Source organism: Macaca fascicularis, chromosome 18, assembly GCF_037993035.2.
Source record: "Macaca fascicularis isolate 582-1 chromosome 18, T2T-MFA8v1.1".
NCBI lineage: Eukaryota > Metazoa > Chordata > Mammalia > Primates > Cercopithecidae > Macaca > Macaca fascicularis.
In genome coordinates, this window is record NC_088392.1 from 67,927,726 (window position 1) to 67,951,022 (window position 23,297).

At 35.3% G+C, this 23,297-nt stretch overlaps 1 protein-coding gene and 1 long non-coding RNA gene across 10 annotated transcripts in view; one reads left to right on the plus strand and one right to left on the minus strand.

The window, feature by feature from the left end:
• The window catches only part of MIB1 (MIB E3 ubiquitin protein ligase 1), a 135,485-nt gene that overhangs the window by 31,748 nt on the left and 80,440 nt on the right, over nt 1–23,297 (minus strand). For both annotated transcript variants that reach the window (XM_005587054.4, XM_005587053.4), the window contains 2 exons: nt 21,767–21,918; nt 1,041–1,173 (listed from right to left, as the gene is read on the minus strand). In XM_005587054.4, the coding sequence (XP_005587111.1) occupies nt 1,041–1,173; nt 21,767–21,918 (285 nt within the window). The remainder of the gene's footprint in view (nt 1–1,040; nt 1,174–21,766; nt 21,919–23,297) is intronic.
• Nucleotides 10,358–19,268, plus strand: LOC123569994 (uncharacterized). 8 transcript variants are annotated; one of them, XR_010582903.2, is made up of 5 exons: nt 10,358–10,586; nt 10,985–11,159; nt 12,331–12,552; nt 16,933–17,144; nt 18,131–19,268. It is a non-coding gene; the product is annotated as an uncharacterized lncRNA (long non-coding RNA). The 8 variants fall into 8 exon arrangements; XR_012427262.1 differs by having other exon boundaries at nt 10,358–10,442; XR_012427261.1 differs by lacking the exons at nt 16,933–17,144; nt 18,131–19,268 and having other exon boundaries at nt 10,358–10,618; nt 12,331–16,259.

Sequence of the window (23,297 nt, forward strand, 5' to 3'; positions counted from 1 at the left end):
GGCTGGAGTGCAGTGGCCGGATCTCAGCTCACTGCAAGCTCCGCCTCCTGGGTTCACGCCATTCTCCGGCCTCAGCCTCCCGAGTAGCTGGGACTACAGGCGCCCGCCACCTCGCCCGGCTAGTTTTTTTTTGTATTTCTTAGCAGAGACGGGGTTTCACCGTGTTAGCCAGGATGGTCTCGATCTCCTGACCTCGTGATCCACCCGTCTCGGCCTCCCAAAGTGCTGGGATTACAGGCTTGAGCCACCGCGCCCGGCCAACTTTTGATATATTTCTTTAAATTTCTGTAGTTTTTGGAATGTATACTTCATAATTTGGTATTTAATTACATATATTATTTGCTAAATTTTTCTGTTTCATCTTCTTAACTAGACTATAAATTCCTTGAAGTCAGGAACCACAGATAATTCTTTGGTAATTTCAGTGCATCTATATGGCATATGCTTTACTGAAGCATATGAAAAATTTGCTGAAATTACTAAAATATCCTAAAACCACAAAATAGGCTCCCTGCAAAATCCAATCTCATAAAAATATAGTGTCATCCTATTCTGAGATGAATGAAATGACTAAGGTGAGTCTGTAATGCTATCAAGTCATAAATTCCAGGGGTCAGCAGTAGTTATGAAATAAATCCCCTAATCTTAGCTACAAACTGCAGTCTGCTGACAACTGGCCATACTGTTTAATTATCAACACAGATGGTCTTGGTGCTGTGGTTGATGATACTTCCATAACAGTGGCAGCCATTCTGGGAAATCTCTGTTAGTTGATGCCCATTTTGTAGCACCCATCCAGGAAGACTGTGCACAGGAAATCCTGGGAATTAAGGGACTCACTCTCACACACACATTACCATCCTGCATTTAAGAAGTATTGGGCAGAAGACAGAATATGCATTATATCTGAATTTTCATCATCATGAGGTTTTACTGGAACCTACTAACAGGCAATTTATAAAGCAATAAATAAATGAATGGCAATGGTCCCAAATTGTTTTAAAAAAGAGAGAGAGAGAATTATTTAACTCTTTTCTTACCTGATGTACCAACAGTTCCGCCACTTCTACATGATTATTAAGGGCAGCCAGATGTAAGGCAGTATAACCATCATCTTTCTTCTCATCCACAATCCATGGTCTTGGTAATTTAGATAGTAAAACACGCATTGCACTGAAAGTTAAATTCACATTATTTCTATATTTGCATAATTTGATATATTTTCTTTAGAAAATACACTCAAAAGAAACTTTTGCAATCAAATGAAGATACTCCTCTTTAAAGAAAATCATGCTCTTAGAGACAAATAGAAATTCCACTTTTCTAAATCTCAAATGTGCAGCTTTAATTTAATTTTTTTTTTTTTTTAAGAGATGAGGTCTTGCTATGTTGCCCAGGCTGGCCTTGACAGAGACTACAGGTGCATGCCGCCATGCCCAGCTAGCTTTTTGGTATTTTGAGAGGTAGACACACTATTACTATCTGGGAAATAGAATCAAAACAGAACGGAAGTGCTACAAAGAGGAAACACAAGAGGGAAAAACCAAAGAGAAAAGAAATATACCCTAATGAGGGCACCACTTTGGCTTTGTGGAACCTCTCAGGTTCAGTATCAATAGTATTTATTAATGAAACAGTTAATGAAGAACAGCCAGATAACAATTTTTAGAAGTAGGAAAAACTTTGATAATTAAAACACTATATATGCTGAACTATCTTAGCTGACAGATTATTGTGTAGCTGGTTATCATGAATTGCAGTTAAAATTTGACATCATTTAGAAGTGGTAAACCAAGTTTGGAGCAAAACACACAAAATGACCATTATAATTTAATATTTAAAATTTAAAAATCAGTAAAAAAATATTTCCAAAGCAAAAAATAGAAAGTTATACAAAAGAGAATTAAAGATGTAAACTCCAGGCACCGAAGAGCAGAACTAAGTTCAAGAAGTCTGAGAATGAACAAAAAAAAAAAAAAAAGAAGTCTGAGAATGGGTTGTGGAGGATTGAAGAACCTCTAAAATTACACTTAATCACTTGGAAACTTTTATTACACTTTTTTTTTTTTTTGAGATGGAGTCACGCTCTGTCGCCCAGGCTGAAGTGCAGTGGCACCATCTCGGCTCACTGCAAGCTCCGCCTCCGGGTTCATGCCATTCTCCTGCCTCAGCCTCCCGAGTAGCTGGGACTACAGGCGCCCACAACCACACCCAGCTAATTTTTTGTATTTTTAGTAGAGACGGGGTTTCACCTTGTTAGCCAGGATGGTCTCGATCTCCTGACCTCATGATTCACCCGCCTTGGCCTCCCAAAGTGCTGGTATTGCAGGCGTGAGCCACTGCGCCCGGCCTTTTATTAGACTTTTTAAACAGGTTTATGAACCCAAAGTATACTGAGAATCACAGCTTACAGAGCCCCTTCCATGGCTGTAACTGAGTTATAATCACTGTTTGGGGATAACAGACTTCTTTGGAAAGCTATGGGCTCTCCTCCAGAGAAATGCATGTCAAAATCTTTACCTATTAATACAATTTTGGGTGAGTCTACAAACCACTAAATCCCATTCATGGGTTTCATTTAAGACTAAGGTTTTCTGCTTTTGTTTTCAGTCACTAGTAAGGATTTTACTCCTCCTCATTCCATAAATTAAAATAAAATACTAGATATTATACAGACTTTGAGATTCTCAATGGGAAAAAGTATTGGTAACACATTATACTACTGATGTTTGGATAGTCCTGATGTGAATGCCATACATTATCTCTTACCCTACACATTTGAGCACGTAAGAAACAGAACTTACAGGGGTAAACAGTTCTGGAAAATTTTAAAGATACAAGTATTAAATCATGTGAAAAGTGAAAAAACATTTTATTAAAATCAAAATGTAAAAATAATAATGTAAATACTTGTCATTGACTTAAACAAAAATTGTGATATAATCATGTTGAGAGGAATGGTAGTAACAGAGGGTATTACTTTTAAATCTTCATTTTCCATAACATGAAATCACTAGATGCCTATAATTGATAAATTAAGAAATTACAGGATAAATTACAAGTTGTTGGTGCAGACAAAAAACGGGTAAGGAGGGATGAAGCAGAAGATATTTATCTTTCATTATAAGTTTTGTAGTAACATTTGACTTAACTATGTACATATATTAGCTTGATTAAAAACTTTTTTTTGTTTTTTTCTGAGACAAAGTTTCTCTTTGTTGCCCAGGCTAGAGTGCAGTTAGTGGCACAATCAGAGTTCACTGCAGTTTCAACCTCCCAGGCTCAAGTGATCCTCCTGCCTCAGCCTCCCGAGTAGTTGGGAGTATGGGTACATACCACCATACCCAGCTAATTTTTGTGTATTTTTTGTAGAGATGGGATTTCACCATGTAACAGCCCAGGCTGGTCTTGAACTCCTGAGCTTAAGCCATCCACCCGCCTTAGCCTCCCAAAGTGCTAGGATTACAAGCATGACCCACCATGCCCAGTCTAAAAACGTTTTTGAAATCAAAACACTAAGATAATATTTGGGCTTATTGCCCTGAAGTATTTTTAATATGCACCTGTATTCCTTTTAACCTCTTAGATATACCACTGTTACAGAAAGTATTAAATTATAGTGTGGTTCACAGTAACTTCATGTTTTTTTTAAAGTCTTTGAGTGAATAGATATTTCTGAGAAGCTGGTTAACAGAATCATGTTTCCCATTGTCTTCCATTCTAGTTTCAGAAGTACATTCTCATATTATTAGGTTGGTGCAAAAGTAATTGCAGTTTTTGCCATTAAAAGTTAATACAATGCCAACAGCTCAAAGAAAGGAAACGGGTAGGAGAGCAATTCCTCCTCTGGGCACAAGCTGCTGGTGGAGATGAAGCCATCATGTACTTGTTCTTCTGGTCTTGCATGTCATAAGCAAACAAGCTAGGGGAAATTGAAGTCCCTCAAAAGGGCCATGGCTCAGAAAGTTATTAAGACACTTACACAGAAACAGATATGTATTCTTGAAAGCCTGCTGGTTCTTTGCTGTCTCCTTACTTTGCGTCTTTTTGGGTTTTTCTCTCAGTAGGATATATATATATAACTGAACCGTTAGAACAAGGGAAAGACAGTAATTCCAGGATATCACTTAAGTGACAAAAATTGTCCTACTCTCTTCCAGATCACCTTCTACAAAGTACTCAAATCCTAACATTAAAATGAAAAGGTAATGCATTTAATAAAATGTTTTTTTGCTTTTCACATGATTTAATACTTGTATCTTTAAAATTTTCCAGAACTGTTTACCCCTGTAAGTTCTGTTTCTTACGTGCTCAACTGTGTAGGGTAAGAGATAATGTATGGCATTCACATCATGACTATCCACACATCAGGGAGGTAGTTTTCATCTCAGAACAAATCTACTCTGTTAATTAATCTCACTTACATAAATGTTGCAAATTACAATATTAAATAATCAGAATTAAAATACCATCTTTATTCCCCTTAAAATACTGAGAAATACACCATAAAAATAAAAATTGAAAAAAATGTGGCATTATTTAATAGAAATGCCTCATTTTAAACTGATTAAATGAACTGTTAAAACACTAGCAAGGTACTTTAAATAGAAATGGTGATTTGAGATCTCCCATAGAAATAATGTTCTATTGGCAAATGAATACATCAGATAAGTTAATTGAGTAAATAAAACATACAGATAACAACTAGAGAAAAAGATTTGTAGAAAAGGAAATCCAGAAGTCCAATTAAGCTAAAAATTAAATCACCAGGATGGAATCACAATAAAAAAAGATAACAACTATGTGTCTTTATCTGGAAAATAATAACTGGTTTTAAAAGAGAGAGAGAGAGAAAACAGTTTGTGTGAAGACTGGAAAAATAAGGAGAAAAAGGATTTGTCTATGTATCTTCAAAATTATCCACAAAGAAAGTCTCCTGACAGGCAACCGTGGTATTCTTTTTTGCCCTGCAGTAAAATACGACATCATCACATGGAAAATTATCACAGGTTAATGACACTGTTAAGATCATCCAACCAATTGTCCTGCTCGCCAATTAATTTCCAATTTTAATTTAGCTTTTCAGACTAGATCTGTTTTCTCCCCTAGCAGAGAAAAAAAAAAAAAAAATCTACTGATTAGCTATTTTTGAGAACTGTACTTAGCAATAATATTTCTTTCTGTAAATAGTAATTTGACATTCTGACTTACATATCAATCTCTTACAAGCTTAAATAATGTTAGTCAGTCATCCCAAGTCCAATTACTGCTGGACCCATAAAGTTAATGCCCAAACCTGGACCCTGTGAAGCCCTCACTAAGCATTCTCACCTATAACATCTCTAGCTCATATCTCTTAACTACAACAAATGGTCATGATTCATATCTAATACCAAAAGTGCTACAGAAATCTCTTACAAAATACCTATAAGGGTCAGGTGTGGTGGCTCATACCTATAACCTGTAACACGAAACTTTGGGAGGCCAAGGCAGGTGGCATTTTGGGAGGCCGAGGCAGGTGGATCACTTGAGACCAGGAGTTCAAGACCAGCCTGGCCAACATGGTGAAACCCGTCTCCACAAAAAATCCAAAAATTAACCAGGCATGGTGGTGTATGCCTGTAATCCCAGCTACTTGGGAGGCTGAGGCAGGAGAATCACTTGAACCCTGGGAGGTGGAAATTGGCAGTGAGCCAAGATCACACCACTGCACTCCAGCCTGGGGTACAAAGCAAGACTGTGACTCAAAAAAAAAAAAAAAAAAAAAAAAAACTATAAGGCTGTTGTAAAAATTAAATGAGTTAATATATGTAAAAATGTTTCAGTATATGGTCTCAAATTCTTCAATATAATAGTATTATGACAACTTTTAAGATTATAGACATATACTCAAACATAGTACAAATTCCTCTTTGCCCCCTCCTCTTTCCCAATACTCCTCTCACATACATACATATATGTATGAGATGGAGTCTTGCTCTGTCGCCCAGCCTGGAGTCCAGCGGCTCGATCTTGGCTCACTGCAACCTCCACCTCCCGGGTTCAAGCAATTCTCTGCCTCAGGCTCCCAAGTAGCTGGGCTTACAGGCGCACACCACCACGCCTGGCTAATTTTTTTTTTTTTTTTTTTTTTTTTTTTTTGTATTTTTAGTAGAGACGGGGTTTCACCATCTTGGCCAGGCCGGTCTTGAACTCCTGACCTCATGATCCACCCACCTCGGCCTCCCAAAGTGCTCGGATTACAGGCATGAGCCACCGCACCCAGCCTCCTCCTATATTCTTGATCTTGATAACCCTTCTTACCATTTAATCAGTCATTCTACTCAGAAACCAGGGAATCATTCTAGACTCTTTCCCCTCTTCTTATGTCCACATTCAATTTGTCCTGCCATTTCTCCTTTTTAAAACTAAACTGTTCTTCCCAGTGGCCCCCAGTCTCCCTTCCACTGTATTCTCTATACCACCCCACACAAATCTGACCATTTCACAATTTTCACATATTCTTTTTAAAAAAATCTTTTAAAAATAAGACTAGTCTTGATTTAAAAAAAATTATAAAATATACTTCCCTGCCTTTAATATACTTTTAAAAGAACATGAGACTAAACGTAATATTTTTGTGAAATCAATTACAGCAAAATCGACTTGATTTTTACTAAGCTGTGGAGAAACACTGCAGATAGCCCCAAATCAAAACTAATGCAAGGGTCAACTAGCCAGGAGAGGGTGAATTAATTTTTGGTTTTGTTTTTAAATAATCTATTTTAGAGCAATGTTAGATTTATAGAACACTGCAAAGCTAGTACAGAGTTTCCATATACTCCTCATCCTTGTTATTAACATTTTACATAGTATGGTACCTTTGTTACAATAAGCCAATGATGAAGCACTGTTATTAACCAAAGCCCACACTTGAGATTTCCTTAGTTTTATTCAATGTTCTTTCTCTGCTCCAGAATACCACATTACATTTAGTTGTCTTTTCTCCTTAGCTCCCTTAGGTTGTGACAGTTTCCCAGACTTTCCTTGTTTTTGATGAGTCTGACAGTTTTGAAGAGTACTAATGGGATATCTGTAGAATATTCCCAAGTTGGAATTCATCTGATGCTTTTCTCATGATTACACTGTGCTATTGGTTCTTAGTAAGAAGGCCACAGAGATAAAGTGCCATTTAATCACATCACACCAAGGATACATACTATCAGAGTGCCATGTGACTCCAGAAGTTAACCTTGATCACCTGGCTGAAGTAGTGTTTTTCATGTTTTTCCAGTGTAAACATTTCCATATCTCTAAACTATGCTCTTAGGAAGGAAGTGACTACACACAGCCCACATTTAAGGAGCGGGAAGTTATACTTCACCTCCTTGAGGGTGAAGTAGCTACGTAAGTTATTTGAACCAAGACCTATAGCCCGCTCATCTTAATCAAAAATTGCCAACCCCCTCAAAAAAAAAAATTATAATACAGGACCACAAGAAAAGAGGTCATCTTCGGGCCCAGCCTGCAAGATATGCTAAGGGAAAGTTAAGCAAAACAGCTTCTGGTCCCCTCACTCTCATGTCAACAGCAGTAGTTCAGAGCAGCCTGTCCCCTCTCTTTCCATGGGACAGGCAATCTTAGGAAGACATACTATAATCACAAGGACAGTTGCAGGCTGTTTCCTGCAGCACTTTAGTTAATTAAGAGGAGACTGTTAAGCTGCAAGAGCTGAGGTCTGTAGAGTTACTGGGATAAAGGTGTTACCAGCTTGAGAATTCAGTAATTTTGTTAAGCCAATAGACTGTCTCACCTGTGAAGTATAGTATATGAGATTTGGAGATATTTTTCCTAATGCTCAATTTGGTTGTTTTCCAAGAGGTTAAGGACATGGATGTTTTAAAGATAAGATCTTACTACCAGTTAAGCAGGCATTTGTGAATAGTGCCAAAGAAGCATTAAGTTCCGGAACAACTAATAGCAGTGCCTAGCATAATCCCTGGCACGTGATAGTACTCAAACGTTTGCTGAATGATGAACAAATGAGTTCTAAGAAGTAGAGGGGACAAGCAGCTGTCTACACTGGTATGTAGTATTCAAGTGGCACTGGGTCAATTTTTACGGCCTGCCATGCTTTGCAATCTTTCTTCAGAGGCAGGCAACATTTTCCCAAACCCTACTAGCTAAACTGTGGAGGACTTATATATTAGCATTACTTAAAGCAAAACAACATTAGAATAGTACTGTAGTACATATTAGGTGTTCAATAAATGCTTGCTAAATTAATGAACAACCTCTCAAATAGGTAAAGTAGATTAGTCCAGAATTCAAAAAGGAATTTATTAAGAAAACTGATCAACTGCCAGTAGTTCTTCTGGGCATGCTAAAAGCAGGTTACTATACAACTGAGCACGTTTTGATCAAAAAGGTATACTTCGTATACCTAGTATAGGGAACTCAAAGTTTTGTTGAATGGAAGAAATGAATAAACAAATAACAAAATAATCAATCATCTTTCTGAATATACTGAGGCAAAGATATTAGCAATATATATTTGGTGCATGGTTGAGTTCCCAAGAGGAATAATTTCCTAACTCATTTCATTATCACAAATCAGAGGAGCAGTGTGGCATAGTGGTGAAGAGCTCCCAGTCTGAAACCAAATTATCTGAGTTCAAATTCTGGCTCTAGCCACAACGGCTAGTGACTTCAGCAGATGACTTAACTTCTGTGCCTCAGTTCCCTCATCTGTAAAATGTGAGAAGAATCACAAATCCTATTTTATAGAGCCATTACAAAAATTAAATGAGTTAATATTTATAAAGGGCTTAGAAAGAGAATCTGGCACGTAACACATTATATAAGTGTTTGCTTAAAAAATAAGTACTTTCACTGCCACAAAATCGTTACCAAAATGGGGTACTTGAGAAAACTGAAAATTAACCTACTTTATACTCTGAGACAAGTCATCTTCTCATAATATGAGCAAAATTACTTCATTATCTAGGAAAGTTGTTTAAAATTGCCCAATATCTAAAGTAGTAGTCCTTATGTCACTGTAAATAGACATTCAAAATAATTAAACTGCTATGATATTAAATGCTAAAGACAAAAAGAATGTGAAGGACAAACTTCTGTAGGTGTGTAAGCTCAGAAAACTCATAATAGTTCTTGTTGTTTCTTAAGAGGACATATTTGTATTACAAACAAAGTATAGTTGGTTTCTCTTGTGCATTCTTATGTGAGATCTTAAACTATATCTCCACAGATTTACTAGATTTCATGTTTTAATATTTTTTCTCTGATTAAAAAATTTTCAATATCAAAATCTATTGTGACTATGCTATTAAAATTCAAAACAAAAGTATTTTTACCTCTGAGTCACATACTATGTAACAGTTATAGACAGGTTAATGACTATCTCAATCTGTGTAAAGTATGCAATGATCATACCTAAAAGTTACTTCAGAAAATTAGAGAAACATGACAATGTAGAAGGGACAGAAAAAACACTACACATTTGAATATAAAGTAGAATTCATAATAAAATGCACTTGAATACTTGTATAATTTCTCAAAAGCATACTGGACCCTGTTTTTACCAAAGCATTATTACAAAAAATTAACTGAAATTGACAGTGAATTGTTTTAAGTAGCACTTCCAAGATATCATTTACATACTATTTTCTTCTCCTTTAATGGTGTCTCTCCATCACCAATATACAGGTCCTACCTACCATTTCTATACATTTTCCATTCAAATACTATTCAATAAATTTTAAAAGCATGTATATGGCAACAACTAGCTCTAAAGATAACCCTACAAAATCCTTTCAGGCCGTTAGCTATGTAATATATCACCATCCATAACTTTTTATCAATCAAAAAATCAGGTTATAAAATATATTTTGGCAGCAGAGGGACTTCACTTGTTCCATAACTGTCTAAAGATTGTCTTGCTACTAGCCAGGGTAATTTTTTTCCTCTTTCCTTTTTTCTCTGCAGTGCTTCTAAGTATAGTGACAGTGCATCAGGCTTTCCTAGTCTCAGCGCAAGCTCAGTGAAAATCTGGGAAATGTAAGTGGAAACATGAGAGACCGCTTTATTTGGCAGTGCTTACCCCAAAAAAAAAAAAGTGGGGGGCAGGACAAATGGCAAAGCAGTGTTTGGACCGCAGGATGAACAATCAATAGGCAGAAAGCAAGATTGAGGCTTCCTCAGCTTTTGGATCGACAATCGACAGCTGAGAGGCTATTTTTTGCTATGGTTGACTAAATATGGTCAGGGAAGAGAGAGGCACAAGAGAGCCTGTTTGCCTGGGAGTGCATGTTTCAAATGCTTAGCTGCCTATAAAGCTGTAGCAGTTTAGCCTGTGGTCACTGAGAAAGAATATAAGTTAGCCTTGTAGTGACCATGTGGAAGTCCTGACCTCGCTTGCAGACTTGACCTCTGGATGTGACAAGGTAGCTTCACTACAGATCTACTATTTAATCCTGGAAACTAAAAACCAAAAAAAAAAAAAAAAAATCTAAAAGCAAGACAGATGCAGACTATTTCCTAAGAAGTCAGAAGAACCCAATGTATTCTGGAGGGCAAAGAAAAACAGGGTGAATGTTTACAGTTATTTGGGGGGAATAAGGTGTGTTTTGGGTTCTGGTTTTGTTTTTTTTGGTTTTTTTTGTCTTTTTTAGACTATAAAATTAACTTCTGCCAACTTTTTCCCCTCTTCTGAAGCATTTCATCTGACAAGCTAGGTTCATTTTCTTGGCCTTTGTAGCAACCTTTTTGATTGCTTAACTTTCCATACATAACTGTGCAAGAGTGTTATATGACATTCCAAATCAGATGGCCAACAATAATTCAATTTTATTGTAGAGTTTTTTTTGTTGGTGGGTTTTTTTTGTTTTTGTTTTTTTGTTTTTTTTGGTAAAGGGAAGAGGGGAGGAGAGGGAAAAGTAAGCTTGTTTTTTGTTTGCTCGTTTGTTTTTCAAATTTATCTTAAAAGGTGAGGTTCTGTGCTCACTGATACATCCCCTTCCTTCACCGGGCTCATGAAAAGAAATGCTGAATCAGCGAATAGAGTGAACGAACAATCAAGATGAGATGGCTGCTGCTGATGTGATTCTCTAGGTCATTACCTTTCTTCCTGCTGCAAATGCTGCATGACACTAAGCTTACAGGTAACAGAGCACCACAGGCCTGTACTTTTAAGGATGCTTATGACTTTCTGCATGCTTACCTATTATTGACTCGATATATGTTCTCATTGTTAAATTAAATTCTGTCTAACCATAGCCTAATTTCACAATTCAAGTTGAGAGCTAACGCAGTGTAAAAAGGAATATTGTTCAAATACCATGGCAGTAACTTTTGATCTTAAAAATGTACAAATACATTACTGTCATTTACATTATTAAAGATTTAGTCGTTATTGTTTCAGATTAAGTGATGATTTTGCATCTCTAATAAGCCATATCCTGCTTCCAAAGTATACTTATTTTCTAAAACTATTAGCTTCTATTTCAACGTTTAGTCAACCAAAAAACTTGGCAGATCATAAAATACTTTTGAATGCTTACTATTAATTGGCCACAAAAATAAATCAGAACGTGCATGGTGTAATTCTAATGCTGCATTGCTGAAACTGCTGTAGTGCTGGGCTATCTACTGCCACATTCTGATTTGCTCTCTATAAGCTGCACTAGCTTTTTGTCACAAGCTGCAGAAATTCTACTATCCCTGCCCTTTTTTTTTCTCCTTTGCCAAATCTGAAAATTTCTTGAGGTTTTAAATTAACCTTCTAATACCATAATAACTGAAGGCTACTTACCAACTATAATTTCTTTTCATGCTAAATCATCAAGGTAAATAAAACCCAGGTGCTCATAGACTAAAACCTTTCAGTTCTTTGAAGTGATACTTTGTAAAAGTTGATGATTCTGACAGTTATCCTTTATACTAAAAAGATTAAAGAATCAAAACAACTTAAACTCACCAAAATTAGATATTTCTACATCTATTTGAATTTGTATTCAATGCATAATTGTATTTAACCCAAAGAGAAGCACCAAAGTGCAAAATTCAGGTAAGGAACTAATAAAAAAAGAATGACAAATTTTCAAATGATCATGAGTCCTTATCTGTGACCTTATAAAACACTAACAAAAATTCATAATCTTTTAATTTAAAAGTTCAATTCATCCACACTCATCCTGGTTTTTCTCCTTGTTGTTTCACCTTCCAGAGTCAATATCAGAAAGAGTTACTGGTTAATTTGTTAGGTTTTGAGTAAGATATCTAGTTTGTGTTAAAAAAAAAAATTCAATTTAATTAATTACTATCTACCTGTAGGATCTAGAAGCAGACTACAAAAAAAGAAGAAATTCACCCTGAAGACTGAAGAAACACTAGGCTGATCTTAAGTTTCTGAAATACACTCTGTAACACTACACTGATTCTATGAATCTCTTGCAAAAAGAATCAAACCAGGACAAAGTTCAACAGATAACTGGTCAAATGTTTAGGAATGTCTATGTCCACCAAGAATATGGAACCGTTAATGCCATGCTTCAGGTAAACTTGTTACAAAATTTAGTCTTCGATAAATTAGTCTCTGCAAATGATTTACCATTGCTCTACATCAGTAAGCTGAATGTTTCACTAACAAATAAGAAAATAAAATATTTCATGTTTTTACAGCTAACAACTTAATACCTACTCAGAGTACATACTTCTTTATGTACCCATATGAACATACAATGCTATGGAATGTAAAGAAGTATGTATTTTTGGTAGGCAATAGACCACCAAAAGAGAATTAAACTGAGCTAAAAGAAGCTCTTGCTTCTTTCTACGTGAATGACCTTCATATGGTAAATTAACCTACTCATGAATAGATGACCTTTGGCAATACTAACACCAAAAAAAAAAAAGGTTATCTACTACTTACAGATAGAAACTATCCCTAAGGTTTTTATTTCATGAAGGAAAAGAAGATCCAGTGAAGTAGATTTCAATTATCATGAAACTCCTTTTAAATCATCTAAGTTTAAAACATACATCTTACATTTTTAAATTAAGTACTCTCATTATTAAAATTTGACTGCAAAAGGGAAAATAGTATTATTAGCACAAAAGAATGAGGAATATACATGACCTATTTTCTGTCTCCACAATTCAATCTTAACTTAAGTATATCTCATTAGTAGGGCTCACTGATTTGTATAGAAAAATAAGATACTAAGAGCTGGTTTCATTCACATGATAAGCTATTTCTTCTCATTTTGATAAATGTATAATCTATTAATATTAGAGGAATTTCTGACCAAAAGTTTTGTTGTTTTAAAAAGGCTTTCTTTTCTGACAGCTACAAATATAGTGGCCCTTGTCCTTCCTTCTCAAGTTTATCAGGGTCTTAATCCAATCTCTACTTCAAATGTGAAGTTAAAACTTAAAATTAATTAAAATGTAAGATTTAAGCATGAAAAATGACAAAATTCTGGCCCATAGCTGTAAGTCAGCAGGGCATATTGGTAATAGACTACCAAATATTTAAAATAAATTAATTTACTATCTGTATTACCTTTGAATTTGCTTTCTCCAAAGAGGGCATGTAAAATGAAAGCACTATAGTCAAGAACCAATTTACACAGATCGAATAACTGTTTTTGTTGGTACTATGCAATTACAATTCAACTTCTCTAAACATGATCAATCCATTGTTTAGAAATATCAAAATACTTTTATTTCATGCAGTTTGTAGATTTTTTTTTTAAATTCCAAATGCTCTTAGCAAAATTTATAAGCAGTACCTGTTTTACGCTACTAATGACAAAGTCAGAAAAAAAGAAAGAGTAGTATTCACATATTCTAACCATTTCTTACCAAAAGTATTATTTCAACTGAAATATTTATACATGTATAAAAAGCATATTTTAAATTTTTTGTATCAGAAATTAAATGGAAATGACTAAGTTTAACTACAGTTCATTTTCTCTCTGTTTAATAAGACAACTAGTTAATACAAAGATGATTTTCACTTTATCAGCAGATTACAATGAAAATGACTATTACACATGGCATCATATATGTTACTGCATGTTTATTGGAAATTATAAAAGGCACATAATTTTAAAATTCTGTATTTTCAAAGAAATTAGTTCAAAGCTTAGCCCTTTTGATCATCCACAAAACAGAATGGCAATGATTCATGTCTATTTGGTAAGTTTACCTGTACAGGTCCTAAATACCTAGAACTCAAAGTAGAGGCTCTTCTATAAAAATACTCAAAGAGTATTACTCATGTTTTATAATAAACAATTATATTAGTCATTCTATAGGTATACAAGTTGTTTAATAATCCTCAAACATCCCAGCAACTAAGAATCTCTTTGCTATAATATTAAAACTATATAAATAATCCTTAGAAAATAAAATGACAGGTTATTCATTTTTAAAAGTAAAATTATATACTGATTCTGGTGCTTCCAAGTTTAACTTATCTAAGAGTATTTTCAATCACTCTAAAATGTCACATCTATCACTTAGATCAGCTGTTCATTTTTAACTGAGTACATATTAAACTCTGGGCATCTGCTGACACTGGTATAACTCAAACATTTCAACTGTCTCCCTGACAGGGATAACAGATGCTGACATTATCAAATGCTGTACTATTTTTTTCCCATGGCCTCTCCTTGCCCCGATATGGCCAGTATATGAAACTGAACTGCCATCCAAAAGCACACTTGAGCAACTGGATCTGCTAAACAGCTTCCATATAACTAGTAAAAATAGAAGCCAGTGTTATTGCTATCTTCAGCACTGAAGTTCAGGCAGTTTAACACCTGTTTCACTTCTACTAGAATAAATGATGAAAAAGAATTATAGTTACATTAATTTCACCAGCAGTATGATACTTACCAACCAACAGACGCAGAATATACTTAGTACAAGAATCATTTGCATATTGCCAGAATTAGTGCTGACCTCCCAGTTTAGTTTAAAACAGTAACTGTAAAGAATATTTCTCTACTCCATATTTCTCTGAGAGCACTTAACTTTATAGGCAAATTATAATTTATCAAACTTTTATGCAAGAAGACACCCTGCCCAGGATATTGAAATCAACAGTAAAACCACATTATAACAAAATTTTACTCTGATTTTTCAAGTATTATTCACACGACAGATTTTAATACTTGTATTCATGGATTGTAACTAATCACCATGTATTACTAAGTCGATAATGAGAAGTAACTAGGCAATCTGTACCCAAAATGACAGAGAACTTAGTCAAGGAAACAGACCTTTAAGAAGGTTAAATTACTAACCTATGATTAGTAACACTACGTACGCAAAAACAAAGAAAAACTGGCATGTACGGTAGTTCCTTTCGACACAAGTCCAAGCAATACACTGAATACACATGTGATCTATTTATAACTCAAAGGGCAGAGGTACTTTCTTAAGGCCATTGATATTCCTACACCCATCAACAATTTGTATTAGCTCTCAACTATAACGCTAAAAGCAGCAGTGGCAGTAAAAGGGGGTGACTAACAGAACTCTTCCCCAACCTTTTAGCTTACCTACTTAAGTAATCTGGTTTACTGCCTAAAGATAAATGGAAAACATTACTCTAAAATACACCAAGGTCTATTTGTTCCTTTAAATACTATTGGTTTTGAAACAGCTTATAGTCTACATGTAAGAATTAAGCAAAGACTTTGGCTGTGGACAAGATTAGAAAAAGAAGCAAAGATGTTGAAAACAAAGATGTACATTGATCATTCCTTAATGCAGTAATGTGTTAAAAAGAAAAGACTTTTAAACCATTAAGCGCAGGAAAACAGTAGGAAAGTGACTTCAAAATGGAAAATTTGACATTCGGTGACTGAAGCATTGGTATGATAATTTCTAACACTTGTAGAAGGTCCATGACTGTGATTTTACGAACTGTTTTGGATTCCATACTAGCAGTACTACAATGCTTTGCTAGAGCTGGTAAAATGGAACCAAATCGCCTCTTCAATGGATTTGGTCCCCTTCAACCAGCTGTAGCTATGCATTGATTACCACGGGACTACGTTTTCATTTGTGAATATCAATTACTTGTCAACTAATTTCAACTTATTTACATTATTCAGACTGTGATTATAATCAAATAACTTGTTACTGTTAACTCTACCTGGAAAAGCTAGAATGGTTAAAGATGTTTATTAAAAGCTTATGAAAAATGTATGGATGACTTAAGGATTTCAAATAAAAATTTTACTTACTATCGTCTCTTGGTATTAAATTTCTTATCCTTCAGAAAAGAAAAGAACTGGCAATAAAATGTAGGTTATGCTTTATAATAACAATCAAAAAAAGAACTTCCTTCAAAGGAAGAAAGTATCTGGAAAGGTCACCTATAACCCACCTGAAAACACAATGGGATTGTACAGTGTGGTTTACATGGATGTATGCATATTTAAATTAAAGAAACATTATATAACACTCTAGAAATGTTCAGTCACTATCTTCCACAGTATTGGCCTTTAATTTTACCACTATTTACCTGAATGTTAGCAGGTAAGGTGAAAAAGATGATACTGTAGGATATCTTGAGGAAAGGCTTAAAACAGTATCTAGTTCTTCTGACCCTGAATCAAAGTTTTTTAGTCCTCAAAAAAGAAAGAAAATGCTAAGCATCACTACTTTTACTCATGAAATATTTCACCTCTTCATATTTGTTTTCACAGCTGTAAAATGAAGAACTCTGCTAGTAATAAATACTATGACTCTCCTCACTGTCTTCTTTGTCCCTTATAAAAAATATACACACAATATTCTCCTTCAGTGGGGATAAACTGAAGGAAAGAAAAAAAATGACAATTATTCAAACATCCATATAGTTTTCTTAATGATTGCAATAAGACTATAGATAATTTAATATTATTTAATTAACAGAGACAAACATTTCAGCAATTAATGAAGATTACTGAAGACAAGAATAGTTTAAAAACCCAGATGTTCACACATTCTCAACTCCAGACCACTCCTCCATTTCAAAATGAACATCATTCTCTAAAAGACTGTGGGCAAAAGGAGACATATCTAAATACATTTCTTATCACTTCATTCAAGATCCTCTTCCTCCTATTAATTACATCTCAGTCACAGTAAGTACATTTGTGTATTACAAGGCATATGGTGTTTGACAGTAGATGCATGAGCATACATTAGAGAAAACACACTCTAAGTATCCTATTACTGAATAGACTCAGCTATATTTTGTAGATAGCACTCAGCATGTTCACAGTTGTAAGGAAAGCATTAAACACCAAAATACAGTACAGCATATCAAATCTTCACATAGTCAACAGAGTCGTGTTTACAGACCATATTTCAGAATTTAAAAAGTAAAAAAAGCATCACAACATTCTAGAGGGAAAACTATGAGTTGCTCATATATTCAGTAAGATTTTTTGTGGGAATTAGTAAGTAAATAAGAAACGCCTGTGAAATTATCTTAGTACCAACCTAAAAACAACATATATCACATCAGGTGATTCACTCATATTTTACTTTTCTTTTCACATTCAATTTCTATTCAAGAAAAATTTGTAAATACTATATAAACTTTATATTAATGTTATCTGTACTTCCAAAATACCTGATTATTTTTGCCAGCTCTGCAGAGAATACTGCTGACTAATTTATTTTCATGCCTGTGAGGGAGCTCTAAAAACTTAGCTAAAAATGCAGCATCTTTACAGAAAGTACCTAAGTAGCATGCTGATTATGCTACTCCAAAGAAATTCAGTTTTCACTTTTATCAGCAGAAATAATTTCTGCTCTTACTTTAAATCAGAAACTTTACCTGTATACTAAGAGATGATAAAAATGGCTAAACTCTAGATGAAAACACGCCTATAAATATTAACTATCAGAATAGACGAACAGCATTGTTCTTAGTTAAGATTTCTTAAAAAAACAAAACTACTATATTAAAACATGGTGTAATTTCTACTTAAAATGCTCCAAACTTTATAAAGCACAGCCAAAGTACTCAGGGTCTTATAGCAAAAATTTATATTCTCTTTCACAATTCTAAAAAACAATAAATGGCTTTATAACTCTTTTCCTCTTAATGTGTTTATTTCAGTTACTATCAAACTATGAGGAAACATCAAGATCAGCTTTGAAATCTAGACTCTATATTGATCTGCAGCTTTGAAATAGAGACTTCAAAGGACAATCTTCAAAAATACAGGGCATCTAGACACTTCATCAGGTTCTGGAAATAGCAATGTGCTTTATCTGGTTTTCTTTTTTTTTTTTTTTTTTTTTTTTAAGAGACAGGGTCTTGCTATGTTGCTCAGGCTGTGCTACAGCACAGTGGCACGATCATACCTCACTGCAGTCTCAAACTCCTGGGCTTGAGCGATATTCTCGCCTCAGCCTCCCAAGTAGCTGAGACTAAAAGTCTGTGATGCCACACGCAGCTGATTCTCTTTTTTATTGGATACAGAGTCTTGCTCTGGAACCCAGACTGGAGTGCAGTGGCGCAATCTCAGCTCACTGCAACCTCTGCCTCCTGGGTTCAAGTGATTCTCACATCTCAGCCTCCCGAGTAGCTGGAACTACAGGTGCACGCCACCATACCCAGCTAATTTTTGTTTTTTTAATAGAGCTAGTGTTTCACAATGTTGGCCAGGCTGGTCTCAAACTCCTAGCCTCAAGTGATCTGCCTCCCAAAGTGCTGGGATTATAGGCATGAGCCACCGCACCCAACCTAATTTTTTAATTTTTTTAGAGTCAGGGTCTTGCTACATTGCCCAGGTTGATCTCAAGCTCCTGGCTTCAAGCAATCCTCCTGCCTCAGCCTCCTAAGTCGCTGGGATTACAGACGTAAATCACCACACCCAGTTGGTTTTCTATAGTATGAAGGCCAAAAAGATTGGTTGTTATTTTTAATTCCAAGTACGCTAAAAATGGTTCCTTCTGTCTTCTGACATCACTGGTCAGTATAAGAGGAAAAACAACCTTAAGAAAAAGAAATTTGATATGAAAAAAAGAACTCAAAACATCTCAATTTGCAACTACAACTGGTAATATAAGTTGTGTCATCTTCTGATACTCTTCAGTGTCCAATTAAAATCACACTCTATCTGGCAATCTATAGTCACAACTACCTAAAAATGTCTTAAGGAAGTAGGAATAAAGAAGTCATGTAGCTTTACCTGAAGCACTACTTTGCTGAAGAATAAAAGCATTTTTTGTAAATGTCACCTGACACCAAATATCTGGTTGGAAGAGTTGCTGTTTTAAATTTTCAGGGGCACCCTCAAGATTTATGCAAGAATTGGGAAAAAAAAAAAAAAGTAAATTTTCTCTTTCTTGTATAGGCTTAGCATTATTGAATATACTATGCCTACTCTCGATAAAAATGAAACCACTCAAAATATTTAAAAGATACTTGTTTCCTAAACACTTCAATTCTTAGTTTATCCTAAACTTCATGATTTCATATTCCCTCAATAAATCCTAAATTCCCTCAAAAAAATCTTTTTGACCATTCTAATCTGAAGTAATTGCTGTTTGAATTCCTAACACAGTTTCTCTACAGAATTCATTCCGTAACTGATCATATAACGTCTTGTGATATTCAACAGTGTCCTCACTGTCAAAGTAAGGCTAACATTTACTGAGTGCCTTGTATAGCCAGAGCCTATGTAGGATGAACAGATGAATATGAATGCCCACAATTTTAAAAGAAAGACAGAAATGCACACAGTAATAAACAGCACTAAGCTGAGTACAGTAAGTACAATAAATAAGAACACAGAACAAGGAAGTACAGAGCAAACAAAATAATTCCAATGATGACACAGGAGGTAGCTCTGGAAGAAAGATGGTTAAGATAAAGAGGTGGGATGGGGCACCCCAATCAAAGAAAATGCTCCAAAAAATAGAAGAAGAAAGCAGACAGCGTATTTTAGGAAAGGAGAATAGGTGAAGGGCAAGGCGGGCTGAGGCATTGGATTAGCAGGAGATAAAGTTAGACAGACTCAGGACACACAGAATATGGGTCTGAATGCCAAGCCAAAGTAGGTAAATTGTATTCTATGTTAATAAACAAAAACTGAAGTTGGGAAACAGGGGAAGAGAGCCATTTAGACCTATGCTTTCAGAATGGATAATTTGTAAATGTATAAAATTTAAATCAAGAATAAGACTGAAACCAAAGAAAAATATTAGAAGAATAGTATAATAGTCTAGGTAAATGTGGTGAGTACTTAATTGGGTCAGCAACAGTGGGAACAGAATGGAATGGATGGGAAGGACTGGTAGAATGAATAAAATTTTAAAACTAGTTGGAAGTTGATAATTGGTGAGAGAGCAAAGATAACTCTAAGCAATGAGGTAGCAAGAGGAATGAGGTACTGATACATTCACTGCCCATGTGTTTTGGTTTTGCTTCACAAACAGACCATAATACAGAAAAAGGTGATGTAAAGTGGTTTAACAGTTATGATTCTAAAGTCACCTAGACCTTCCTCAAGTTACAGCTGCTTCAGTAATCAGCTATGTGTTCTTGAATAATTAAATTCATCTCTATAAGCCTCATATTCTTCACATGTAAAATGAGGATATTAACACCTGCCTCAAAAAGCTGTTGAAAGGATTAAGTGAGATGATGCATGTGAAGCACTTTGCAGAGGCTGGCATGTGGTAAGTGCTATCATAATCTTCTGTTTGAAGGGCAGGGAAAATATGCTACTACTGTCTCCTTCACAATGCCAAAATCTGAAGTGTTCAAATGTTTGCAATTTGGAAAAAAAGTCAAGGTGTGATCTAAAATATGATCATTCATTTCAGCCTACAATATATACCCACTGTTACAGTTACCAATAAGCAGTAGCAATAAAATCTTTTTGTTTTCTGTGGTCACCCTCTAGTGGTGATCCTAAGAAGCTTAAAATTCGCCAAAAAAAAAAAAAGGAAGCATGATATAAAAATACAATAAGGAACCAAAGAATAAATGTTCAGAATAGATAAAATTATCAAAATAAAAATCAAAGCGAACACTTTTCTTAGTCCAGATATACAGGTTTGACTCAAACATACACAGAAGACATCTAATGCAGAATTTCCTAAAATGCTTAGGGTAAAGTTGCTCCAAAAAGTGAGTTAATGGAAATCTCTAAATTAAGCCAAGCTAAGCATTTTCCCATTCTGTGGGACACTGCAGATCCTTTATAAAGAATGTGATTCTCCAAAAGCAGTCTTTCTCAAATGTCAACCAGCAAATACTTTTTTCAGTAGAATACTATTGCTGTAACAATGGATGAGGGGATAGCTACACTAGAAGTTTATATAACTAATTACATTATTAACAAGGAATTAGGTAACTTAATATTTATTTAGTCTTAAGTTTTAAAAAATAATTATCATGCAAATGGTAACATGAAATCAGAGGACACCCAGATAATCATTTTGAAGAAATATAAATCTCAAAATAAAATGCATTTTAATTAAATCTTTAGAAAGAAACCAGCATTCCTGATATTTTATATCCACATTTAATATAAACTTAAATAATCATTTCATAATACTTGTATTAGATTAACAATCAAATAATCATCATATAAAACTAAAGGCATAATTTTCACAAAACTTTAAAATGATTTAAAATACTAAATTAGCCAAAATTATTTCTTCATCAGTATCAGAAAAAGAGAATCAGCAGTAGGAAAATATTTTTGAATTGCACCTAAAATAGTAAGGGGTGACATACCTGGGATTTCCCCTTAGTGCAGCATGATGTAGAGCATTAAATCCATTATTGTTTGTGATGGTAACATCTGCTCCAGCTTCCAAAAGAACTGCTAGGATATCATCACGTTTCTTACTTATTGCATCATGAAGAGGGGTATCACCTTCAGAATCCTTTAAGTTTAAAGAAACTTCCATTAGTTCTTCAATTAATCATCCCATCTAATAGTAATACTTTTACCAAATGCTAAGCAAACAGAAACAGAGACCACCTCCAACAAATACCAATAAAAGAGCATTTTTTGTGGTAACTATAAAAATATAGGCAAAGGCCAGGCATGCTGGCTCATGTCCGTAACCCTAGCACTTTGGGAGGCTGAGGCGGGAAGATCACCTAAGGCCAGGACAACACCAACCTGGGCAACATATAGAGACTCTGTCCCTATAAAAAATTTTAAAAATTAGAGCCGGGCACAGTGGTATGCACCAATAGTCCTAGCTACTCAGGAGGCTGAGGCAGAAGAATGGCTTGACCCCAGGAGTTCAAGGCTCCAGTGAGCTGTGATCACGCCACGGTACTCCAGCCAGGGTGACAGAGCGAGACTCTATCTCCAAAAATACAAAAAACAAACATACAGGCAAGAAACACTGGCCACATTATAGTAAGGAAAACCATACTCAAATCTAGTTGGAAAACACAATAAGCATGTTGGAGGTTTTTTTTGTTTTGTTTTTTGAGATCAAGTTTCGCTCTTTCACTCAGGCTGGAGTACAGTGGCGTGATCTCAGCTCACTGCAACCTCCACCTTCTGGTTTCAAGTGATTCTCCTGCCTCAGCCTCCCGAGTAACTGGGATTACAGGCACCCACCACCACGCCCGGCTAATTTTTGTATTTTTAGTACAGACGGGGTTTCACCATGTTGGTCAGGCTGGTCTCAGTACTCCTGACCTTGTGATCTGCCCACCTCAGCCTCCAACATTGCTGGGATTACAGGCATGAGCCACTTTGCCTGGCAAAGTTTTTTTTTTTTTTAGAGACGGGGATCTCAGTATGTTGCCCATGCTGGTCTTGAACCCCCACGCTCAAGCGATCCTCCCACATGAATCTCTCAAAGTGTTGGGACTACAGGCATGAGCCACTGTTCCCAGCACATGCTGAAGCTTTACCAAGAAAAAAGAAAAGAAGTAGCCTCAAATATAACTAATGACAAAAGCTAATGAAGTGAAAAAGCTGCCCCCCAAATTAAGTAAGTTTAAAATGGCCTTAACTGTCATACCCTGAAATTCCACACCAAACCTACACCATAACAATGAATTGAAAGTCGGTGGTTTTTGACCTTGGCTGCTCATTAGTACGTGCAGGGATTGAGATCTTTTAAAATCTGTTGTACAGAGGGGAAAAAAAAAAAAGAGAGAGAGAGAAAAAAAAATCTGATGTCCAGGCTGTTCACCATACAAAATCTCTAGAGGTGACAGTGAGGCATTAGTAATTTTTCGAAGCTTCACAGATGAACATATTTTGCAGTCACAGTTGAGAATCATTAATCTAAGC